Raw genomic sequence first — 11,747 nt, forward strand, 5'->3', positions numbered from 1 at the left:
ACAAATTTTGTATTTAAACCAAAATATCAAGGATTTGGATGAACTGACAGAAAAGTGTTATATGGGTAAAATGTAGACCAGAATGTTCTCTATAATTTTTCCATAGAACATGATCTCATCGATTACTCAGAAGCCAAGATACGCGAGGTTTTTTGTTTCTTAACTCGTTTTTTCATCCATCAGAGTGCCCCAAGTAGTCATTTGTTGAACTTCAACTATATCAAAGAATTGTTGTATTTTGTGAGACTTTTCATTTAAAACCCTATTTTAAGTGTCTTGGTGGAGTAGAGGCAGTCAAATTGGCATCTGAGTGATTTCAAAGCGTTATTATGGGAAAAATCAATTTTTTCACACTTAAACGGCAAAATCGGAGTGATAGCGTAGTCTGAGTGGAAAATGATGTATGGACGAAATGTAGAGACAAATGTCCTCTACAATTATGTTGAAGTAATCATCAAAATCGGTTCAGCGACAGTCGAGATAATTGAGGTTATGTGATATTGAAATTCGTTTTTTGACTGTGGCGCCCCTGGTATTGGTTCCACGAAGTTCAAATGTTCTAGAAAGTTGTAGTATTTGGTGAGATCTTTCGTTTAAGCCCTCATTCATCAAAATCGGTCACATAGAACCGGAGATATGATTTTTTAAATTTTGTGAACTTTGACCCCTCATATCTCCGGTTCTATTGAAACCATAGCGCGCATACGCACCATTTTGGAAACGTCCTAGACTGGACTACAACATACTAAAATTTCATTAACTTGCACAATGCCGTTTTTGAGAAAAGTGACTTTGAATTTCGATGAATTTTGACGCTATCACAGCGCCACCTGTCGTGACTTTTTGAACTTCCATCTGAAAGTGCTCATCGAGACGAAACCAGAAAGGTAAAATTTATGTCGATATGTTAATTAGAACCGGAGATAGAGGCCGGTCAATGTTCGAACTTTGACCCCTTATAGCTCGGGTCAGGGGTTATGGATCGACTTAAGGTTTTTTTTGTTTGATAGGTATAATCAACGGCTACAACATATTAAAATTTCAGCCGGATTGCATAAGGAATTTTTGAGTTATTTAACTTTTAAGATTTAAAAATTTTCTTTTTAATAATAGCGCCCCTAGCGGTGGTTTTATGAACTTGCGATGTTAGAAGGGGAAGTGGCATTTCACGAGAGCTTTCCATCAATACCAAACTTAAGGTCCCCCGACCCCCCTGACCCGAGCTATAAGGGTCCAAAAAAATTTTCTTAAAATGGCCATAACTCCGGTTCTAATTGTCAGAATTTAAAAAATGAGGGCTTTTTGGAAAGCTCTCATGAAATGCCACTTCCTCTTCTAACATCGCAAGTTCATAAAACCACCGCTAGGGGCGCTATTATTAAAAAGAAGATTTTTAAATCTTAAAAGTTAAATAACTCAAAAATTCCTTATGCAATCCGACTGAAATTTTAGTATGTTGTAGCCGTTGATTATACCTATCAAACAAAAAAAACCTTAAGTCGATCCATAACCCCTGACCCGAGCTATAAGGGGTCAAAGTTCGAACATTGACCGGCCTCTATCTCCGGTTCTAATTAACATATCGACATAAATTTTACCTTTTTGGTTTCGTCTCGATGAGCACTTTCAGATGGAAGTTCAAAAAGTCACTACAGGTGGCGCTGTGATAGCGTCAAAATTCATCGAAATTCAAAGTCACTTTTCTCAAAAACGGCATTGTGCAAGTTAATGAAATTTTAGTATGTTGTAGTCCAGTCTAGGACGTTTCCAAAATGGTGCGTATGTGCGCTGTGGTTTCAATAGAACCGGAGATATGAGGGGTCAAAGTTCACAAAATTCAAAAAATCATATCTCCGGTTCTATGTGACCGATTTTGATGAATGAGGGCTTAAACGAAAGATCTCACCAAATACTACAACTTTCTAGAACATTTGAACTTCGTGGGACCAACACCAGGGGCGCCACAGTCGAAAAACCAATTTCAATATCACATAACCTCAATTATCTCGACTGTCGCTGAACCGATTTTGATGATTACTTCGACATAATTGTAGAGGACATTTGTCTCTACATTTCGTCCATACATCATTTTCCGGTCAGACTACGCTATCACTCCGATTTTGCCGTTTAAGTGTGAAAAAATTGATTTTTCCCATAATAACGCTTTGAAATCACTCAGATGCCAATTTGACTGCCTCTACTCCACCAAGACACTTAAAATAGGGGTTTAAATGGAAAGTCCCGCAAAATACAACAATTCTTTGATATAGTTGAAGTTCAACAAATGACTACTTGGGGCACTCTGATGGATGAAAAAACGAGTTAAGAAACAAAAAACCTCGATTATCTTGACTTCTGAGTAATCGATGAGATCATGTTCTATGGAAAAATTATAGAGAACATTCTGGTCTACATTTCACCCATATAACACTTTTCTATCAGTTCATCCAAATCCTTGATATTTTGGTTTAAATACAAAATTTGTATAATTTCACGTATTTTATTCAAGATAACTGAATGGCGTCTCCCAACTTCAGCTCTAAATCGAATTTGCATGCACTCCGAGTTAGCTCACGTTAAGAATCTCACCTACATAAGCCGGTTAGGATTATCTGTCCCTTTTAAATTCAAATTGATTTTTTTATTCTCTCTTCTAAAAGAGTGTTGCTTGGAACCTTGTAAAGAGTTTACCGTCTTTATTTACCATAAAATCATTCTTTTCTTTTTTCTTATTTTAAAATGAATAAAAATGTGGACATAGCTTTGGTGCCCTATTTCGGCCATCTTCATTCTCATAGTTCCTTGCCCTTCGTGAATTCTTCCAATATCTTTTTCACGTCATCTCGTTTGTCGATAATTGTATATTGTAATAATAATAATATACATTACAGATTACAGATTACAGATAATTGTATAATTTCTAGAGTACGTAAAATCTAAAACTTCATGAAAATTCGAGGAACAAAAAAGGTGGGCGAAATTGCAAGCTGGACGGCATTTGGCACACTTACCCTATATTATACTCCTTGCTCGAATTCCTTAAAACCTTTGACGTTTATTAAGGTTCATGAAGGCAATCTATGATAAAAATTTGAAGTCTCGGTCTCTTTTCTTTTGGGAGATATTGAATTTCAAAATTTCCGATTTGACAAATTGCCCCAGTCTCCCCTATTAATCACAAAATCTCTGCTCATGCGACCCACGAAAACTGCGGTATTCAATTCAAAATTACTGGAATAATATAGATTTCTTTATCTATATATTTGAATAATAGAATTATTAATGAATATGATTATTACCTTTGACTTTTTTCATTATTTGCTCTTTATGATACTCTCTGGAATTTTCCACGATTTCCGCGTAAATCCATTCGTTATTCAAATTTAAATTTCAAAAATTCAACCCTCCGGAATTATTTTCGAAAATTTCTCCGAAAATGGTGAATATCGGAGGAGAAGCGATATATCGAATCACCTCCTGCGATTATATCGTAAGTTGTCATCGCGTGAAGTGTCGGGATATTTGTCGTGAGTGCATAAAATTGGCAAAAAACATGCCTAAATGACTCTCTATCGCTAAAAATTGTATTTAAATGCAAAATGTCCGCAGCACTTGAGCATTTTGTCAACAATGTACGCACACAGAGTGCTTCAGGTGAGTTTAGTGGCGTGCAGAAGTTTCATCTAACCTCAAAATATCTTGCGGATTGATTGGCAATTTTGGAATTTTGTTTGCTTTGTTGCCTTTTTGGTAGGGAATTTCCGTGAATTGGCCGAATCATGCAATCAAACGGCAGTGGTTTTAGCTAAAAATACCAACTATCTCGACAATGTACTTGAAACACTGGACTTTCAGCAGCATTCACTGGGTGTCTTGTATGTTTTGGTGGCCAAGTTCAACAACTTGACGGTGAGTTCTGTTTTTTCTGTTTGAGGGCTTTCCGGACAGGAGAGAAAGAGAGGAATTCAAGTAAATTGGGCTGTATTTGGGGACATTTCAGGGAAGTCCAGAGGAAGCTGATAGTGTTATTAGCCTTGTTAGAGAATTCATTTCAATCTGCAATGGAGAACAAATCAGATTTTCCCCACAAACCTGTAAGTTTTTGAAAATCTTTCGGAATGGGTTCAATCCTCGCGCCTTTGATACTAAATGCCCCTTGTTGTCCTCTTCAGTTGTGGAACTGTGTCATCTGTTTACGGACTATCTCGTGAAACACCAAATTCCATGCATTCAGGGCATCCCAATTCTGGCGCAGGCCATTGATAAAATCCGCCTCTTTGACACTCAATTGACTGCCATCCATGCAGATCTCTGTCAGCTCAGTTTTTGCGCCAAAGTCTTTAGTCCAGTGATTAAATTCCTGGACACCGACATCACAGCGATTGCCTCAACAGATGACAGCAATCATGATGCCAAATACTTCCTCCTCTACTATTACTACGGAGGGATGATCTACACGGCGGTGCATAATTACGAGAGAGCCCTGTACTTCTTCGAGGTGGCCGTGTCGACTCCAGCTCTCGCCATGTCCCACATCATGCTCGAATCCTACAAGAAATTCCTCCTGGTCTCGCTGATCCTCCATGGGAAGATCATGCCCATCCCAAAGTACTCATCTCAGGTGATTGCGCGCTTCATGAAGCCACTCAGTCACGCCTACCACGAACTGGCCAATGCATACGGTACAGCTTCCAGCGAGGAGATGAGGAATGTCATCAATAAATATAGGGACACCTACAGAAATGACACCAACTTGGGCCTAGTGCAGCAGGTTAGTAAATCTCATTCTCCTTTTAACCCTTTAAGGACGAGAAGCTTTCCGCTGAGCGAAATTCAACGAAATCAAGTTTCCCTCGATATTTTAGCCTAAATAAGAAATTTACGGTTAAAAAGAAATTTTCCCATCCCTAGGAGTCCTGGAAAACTACGGGTCATATATGACCCAATCGTCCATAAAGGTAAAAAGGCACAAAATTTTCCAGATGACTAGTTTACTCGTTTGCTCTGTTATTTTTGAAAAATAAATAACTTGAATATATTTGTAATAATAAAAAAATATTTAGAATACGAGTAAAAATTAAAACGATCAAAAATTTATTTTAAAAAATCTCATTCAATTTTTGGTCTCAAAGACTTATACACAAAAACAATATTTTTTATGAAAAAAATGTATTATTTACTTCATTTTTAATTTTTATGATATTCATCGAAACAATCGCGAGTACTGGTAATACAGAGATAAATGTCGCATACCTCACAAATACAATTGGTCTTATAATCCTTTTTTTCTGATAGCACCATGTGCACTTCAGTTTTCTTCGAAACATGTTTGATGGTAATGGGTAGGTGCAATGTTGCTTGTCTCTGGGAATATCAGACGTACAGTTGCACATTGCTGTGGATCTAGGAGTTCTTCCGAAGTTGATGCGTTTTCGATGAAGACTTCAAAGTCCACTTCATCCACGTCTTGTTCCAAATATAATTATGTCGTTTTCGTTCAGGACAAGATTGTCGGCATCATCGCTATCTTCCGGGCAATATATGTGGATGATTTCGGGTTCATTGATCATGAAATTTTTTTCCATTTTTGAAGTCATGTACAAGAGTAAAAAGTTATGAATTTACAACATATACGCAGAAGAATCTTATAAATTATCAAAATATTACCTTCTTCAGTCAGTATTGCACTGGGAAATCTCAGCTAATTGATATATCACACAATATTACACGAATAATTAGCTATTTTGCGCACACATAAACAAAAACATGAAACATTCTGACCTCAAAACTTGGAAAATCCATTCGGTATTTTTTTACCTTTAGGGGCGATTGGGTCATATATGACCCATGAAAATTATAAAGCTTTCCTGTAAATACCAATAAACTATAATTTTTACTTTGTTGAGAAATATTATGTATAGTTATTATAGTTTCTAGTCCCAAGAGGTTTTTGCTTAAAAAAATAGAAATATTAAAAATATTAAAATTCAAGCACCAACGTGAAAATTTGAAAATTCGTCATTTTTGAGCATAAATATTTTTTATATAGCAAATAGCTGGAGATTTTCAAAAAATATCCTAGATTCCTACATCTTTGTGATTAGGTACAAACATTAGAAAGAAATAACTTCAGGTAGTCAGGAAAAATTATTTTCTCTGGGTCACGCGTGACCCAGTCGTCCTTAAAGGGTTAATTGCAAGAAAATTCCCCGCCTTTTTAATTAGTAAAAGATTATTTTAGAATTTGAGGTTATGCTTGTCTTAACCTAAAAAAAATAACCTCAATTAGGATATCTTCATATTTAAAAATACTATTTTCTCTTAAAATTCGAATTGCTAATCTTTCCTAAAATAAAGTAAATTAATTCAAAAAAAATCTGTCCTGAATTTATCGTGCTTTTAAGATTAAAATCCAGCGAGCACAGTAAGCTAAAAAAAACAGTATTTTCAGCATATTTTTGCTAAATCGATTAGCAAAAATATGCTGACCGGTCAGCAATTCTCGAATAAAAATGCTAACCAGATATTAGGAAATAGCACTGCTCCGCGAGTGTCGTTTTAAGGTTAGCAGAATTCAGCTGAAAATTCAAATGTTTTCAGCTGAATTGAAATAGGTTAGCATTTGATGCTCGCTGGGATATGATACATTCAAAATTGAAAGTTGGTTTTAGGTTAATTTTTCTTGTCGTATTGAAAATTTTCGAACAAAAAAATCCTTTGAAAATAGCAAATCTGCCAGAACAAATGATTTAACTAAAAATAAATATTTCAAAAATTGATTAGGTTAGCTTCAACATAACTAAATATTTTCGAATTAACCTATATTAGTCAGAAAAAGTAATGAGGCTTAATTTATTATATACTAAATTTATTATAGACTAAATTTATTACATACAATCGGCATATCATAATTTTATTTACTTTTTATGGGCTGAATATGAAAATCGATCAAAAATTTATAACTCTTGAAAGAGAAACCGGGCAAACCAATTCACGAGCGTAGGGTAAATTAAGCTAATTCAAAACCTGCTCCAAATGGAAATTTTTCGCTACTCCAAATGAAAACGTCATTGTTTTCATGATAAATACAGTACTAAACTATTACATTTATATATTTTCTATACAACAGTTTCATTATTTAGTTAATTTTGCTCTAAATAAAGCGAAAATCCATTCATATTTACCAATTTTAATTTGTTAATTTCTAAGAAAAATTAAAAGTGTACCTTTTCATCATCGAATTTTTCATAGATCCACCATGTTTTCCAATGGAAATTCAATAAGGTGACTGCTGTTTATTCGTTTTGTTTAAGGACTAGAGCGTAAAAAATTGGAAAAAAATAATTTTTCGCGTTTTTATAGCAGCAAAACATAACTTATTATATTTTGTAATATATTTTGTTACTTTTCAAAAATTATTTCTAAATTCTGGCTTGTCTTATCTCTCAAAATAATTTGTTAAAGATTTTTGAAATTTAAGTGTTTATCAATGCTAAGAAAATCGTTAAAACTTTCACAAAAACTATTAAGTTTAGTGTCTGTTATACATGCAGTTTGTAGGGAATTCCAAGGCCTATCGAACTGTATCATATTTCTTAAATTCGGTTAAGAAAATTTGCAGAATCATGAAAATGATTACAGAAAAAAGGCGACAATGACAAAGTCACTCAAAATTTCGCTAAGCTGGGAATTTATAATAAATAAAATCGTTCAGCGATACAAAACTCATCGGATAAAATGGATGAAATGTTATGCCTAGGGATTAAGTTCCCAAAAAACAATTTTAACTGTAGAACCATAAATCTTTTTAATTGCTTATAACACTCTTGATCCCATTACTGAGATTACTATAAATAAAGTGGCGCACTCTTTGGGATCTTAAGAGGAATAGGAATTTCTACAGAAAATTCCCACTTTAAGTCTTTTAAAAGTGCGCTAAAAGACTTGTTTAACCCTTTAAGGACGATTGGAACACTGGTGTCCCATAAAGAAAATTATTTCTCCTGACTACCTAAAGTTACTTTTTGCTTATGTTTGTACGTAATTACAAAGTAGAAGGTTAAAGGAATCTAGGATACTTTTTGGAAATCCCCAACTATTTGCTATATAGTAAATTTTTAAGCTAAAAAATGATGAATTTTTAAATTCTCATTATCAAAAATAATTTTAAATATATTTTATATTTCCAATTTTTATTAAGCAAAACCGTTTTGGAAAAAGAAACTACAATGCTCAAACATAATATTTTTCATTAGATTGAAAATTATCACTCATTAGTGTTGTCAGAAAAATTACTTAAATTTTTAGGCTATTTTTGTTTCTATCGTCCATAGAGACAAAAAATACACCAAATCAGACTCTGTCGGGTTTTCGAAGGCCAGATATAAGATTTTTTACTGGTTTTGTTCATTGGTTTCATTTTTATTGCTGATTTTCGGTCCGCGAAAACTGTCTCGTCGTTAAAGGGTTAATACTTGGTTCTATAAGGCAGTTATTTTGCTTCTTGGGTTATTTCACATATTCTTTTACTGAACCATTATTTTTCCGCTTTATATCACCTCATCATCTACTCAAAATAGTATCAGTACATTTGAAATTTGATTAGTAAATCCATTTTGGGGTAATTTATTACTAGTTCATAATCGGGTTACAGATCTTTAATATGAAACCATTTTGATCCAATTTGAACCCCTGAATTCATGAGAAAGTTTGATTTGGAAAAGTAGTACCAAAAATGTCTTTCTGTTACGTGCTATATATAACATGTTTCCAGTGTCGCCCTTCAGGAGGCACTACTAGTATTCATCCTATAAAAGGCGAGATCGCTTTAGCCTCGCTCTCTGTTCCTCCCCGGCCACCTAAGAATAATAAAGTAGTTAACAGGCCAACCTCAACAAAAGTCTTTCTCTCGCCAGATATATCATTACGAAGGAGACAGATAGGTAGGAAATGGTAATCATGTTGTTAATGGTGCATAGAAGCTGGAGGTCTTGTGGGAACAGAAATAAAGCTAAAGAGTTATTCTTGCATTCCTTTATTTAACTCCACAATAAGAAGAAATATTTAGGGAATTTCATTCAGATCCAAAGTGCATAGAGAAGAGGGATTCGATATCTAGCGATGAAAGAAGTTTAGCGCTAGCCGGATGGCTGTATTCACTAAATCATCTCATCTCAATGGGATACATTTCCAATTTAAAGTCGTACTGCTCTACTTCACGAAGTAATGCATAGTCGCTAAAAAGAGTATGTGTTGCTCACATGAAGTATACGCTTAAGTTAAAATTTACTGAGGCACGGCACTTCGTTCTGAATACCGTGAAGTATCCTCAAGATCAAACAAGTAGAACCAGATTTAATCATGCAGGTTATTTAATAGGCTTTCTTGGTCTTTCGCGTAGGTCGCTAGATCTCTGTGCAAGAAAAACATCCAGCGATTGACCAAGACTTTCCTTACCCTCTCCTTGGCTGATGTGGCGAGTCGAGTTCAGCTCTCTGGTCCATCGGAGGCTGAAGAGTATATTCTCAATATGATCAAATCGGGCGAGATTTTCGCCTCAATCAATCAGAAGGATGGCATGGTGGTATTCAAGGATGACCCAGAGAAGTACGATTCGCCGGACATGTTTCTCAAGTTGCAGGATGACATGGCGCGCGTGATGGAGCTCAACAAGCAAATCATCAAAATGGAGGAAGAGATTATGCTGAATTTGATGGTGAGCCCTTTTGACTTTTTTTTCTTGTTTTCAGATAAAGTTATTGAGTGATTTTTTTCTGTAGTACGTGAAGAAGTCGATCGGCAATCAGGATGAGGATCTAATTACTGGTCATTCAAAGTCCTTTGTTGGGTAAGTAAATTCTAATTATTCTGCTCAATGCAGGATACTTTATTTTTGTTTATGTGCTTTGTTAGTGATCCAAGTGAATAAAGGAGAAAGAAACTGGTGCATTTTTGAAGGATCTAAGGATGAGACAATTGTGAGAGTCAGAGTGAGATGAGATTTGTTATGCAAATGATGCAGAGATCATTAGAAATTTCACACAAATTGATTTATGATGAGAAATAATTAGATTTTCTAACTGTAGGTTTCATTTAAACAAAAAAAAATCTCTTTGCATTTCATTTCAAAAGTGAAAGAAAAAAAACCAATTTAAATGCTTTTATGGATATCCTTTTCAACTCTTTGAATACCTATACCTTGAAAATCAGGAAGAGAATTGCGCTTTCGTGATTTTTGTGAAAATGAAAATGAAAATGAATTCAATAAATGCGTTTTCGATACATTACATTCTATTTTTGTTTTTTTGATTTGAGGTCCTTTATCCTTTAGCATTGGATTTGTTGCAAATTCTGGGCATATTTTAGTCGAAAACCTGTTCCAGAAAGCATTATCGGCTCAATCATGACACTTCCTTTTCGACCATTTTGGACTGGAAACAAGATCATCAGAAGGATTTCCTATTCGCTTGACATGAAGCTAGTCGCATAGTAGGCTGGTTTAGATTTTGTTTTTCTTCGTTGTTCAATTCAAGACTAGGGTAATGTGGTACATTTTGGAAAACGGTGCATTTTGGAACCTAATCTGGGTGTTTTGGAATGCATCATAAACATATCGCTTAAACTCATATAAATACTTGTTCTCCCTTCATTTTTAAGTTTTATTTGAATTATTTAGCTTTCTACGTACAGTAGAGTCTCGCTATAGGCCATCGCTCTATAGTCCACAATTTATCGACCGTTGATTTCAAAATACTGATTTAGGTTAGGTTATGTTTTTTGTACGCCAAGCATAATTATTTTAATATTTTTGGCAAACTTTATTGAGTAGTTGTGATAATTGTGATCCATAATGAAGAGAGCAAGGACAAGTACCACAATCGCAAAGAAAGTGGAAGCCGTCGAGCAATTTCAATACTAAAAGTCGTTGATAATTTTAAAAAATAACATGGACTATAGTGCGACCCAAGTGTCAAATCTGAAACCAAATATGGACTATAGCGAGACTCTACTGTACTAGATATACCACAGGAACCAACATTTAAGGAAAAAGTCGTTTTTCTGCTTTTGTAGTGGTGGTCGCCAGCATTTGAAAAAAAAACGTCGCCAAGATTGCTTTTTAAAGCCAATTCATGAAGTTCAATTAACGAAATTTCAATGAAAATTGATGTTAACATAAAGAAAATAGTTTTTAGAATTAGTTTAGTGATAAAGAATTGGTTAAAAGGCGTGATTTGATAGTAAAAATAGGCTAAATATGGGTCGCCCAGCGACTTTTGAAACATTTCATAATTCGTGGAAAATTATGAAAATCATGTGGAATATCGGTCATTTGTAAATTGGGAAAAAAATTGGTGAGTTTTGGAAGCATTTGTGACTATTTATTTTTTAAATTGTCCGTGGAAAATCCTCGAGAAGATGTCTTGAAAAAATGCTTCCGTTGCTCGAAGAAATGCACCAAGACGGTTCAGTTGTCAAATAGAAGATGGCGGACAGTGCCCTTTGCGAAATTTGTGTTGATGTTTTTCACGTAATTTTGCACGGAAATAAGCAAATTTCCGTAATAAATTCATTAAAAATTATTAAAGAAGTGGCAAGTGAAGAAATTTGTGGGAAAATTCTGTGATTTTTATTGCATTTTCTTGTGTTTTTTTATGTGAAAATTGCCCTGGAAAAGATATCATGCCAGTACATTTGATTTTAAGTAGCATTTGAGTCCAAAAATCAAGACTCCTTTTTCCCATCGAAAA

General features: G+C 34.6%; 1 protein-coding gene across 1 annotated transcript; it reads left to right on the plus strand.

The window, feature by feature from the left end:
* Window positions 1-3,482: 3,482 nt before the first annotated feature.
* On the plus strand, window positions 3,483-10,286 carry LOC129800377 (COP9 signalosome complex subunit 3-like). The gene is made up of 7 exons (XM_055844717.1): window positions 3,483-3,654; window positions 3,755-3,909; window positions 4,001-4,094; window positions 4,173-4,771; window positions 9,401-9,715; window positions 9,780-9,847; window positions 9,913-10,286. Exons 1-7 carry the CDS (start codon window positions 3,600-3,602, stop codon window positions 9,926-9,928), a joined length of 1,302 nt encoding a protein of 433 aa, XP_055700692.1. The 5' UTR covers window positions 3,483-3,599; the 3' UTR covers window positions 9,929-10,286.
* Window positions 10,287-11,747: the final 1,461 nt, after the last annotated feature.

This window comes from Phlebotomus papatasi, chromosome 2, assembly GCF_024763615.1.
Source record: "Phlebotomus papatasi isolate M1 chromosome 2, Ppap_2.1, whole genome shotgun sequence".
Taxonomy (NCBI): Eukaryota; Metazoa; Arthropoda; class Insecta; order Diptera; family Psychodidae; genus Phlebotomus; species Phlebotomus papatasi.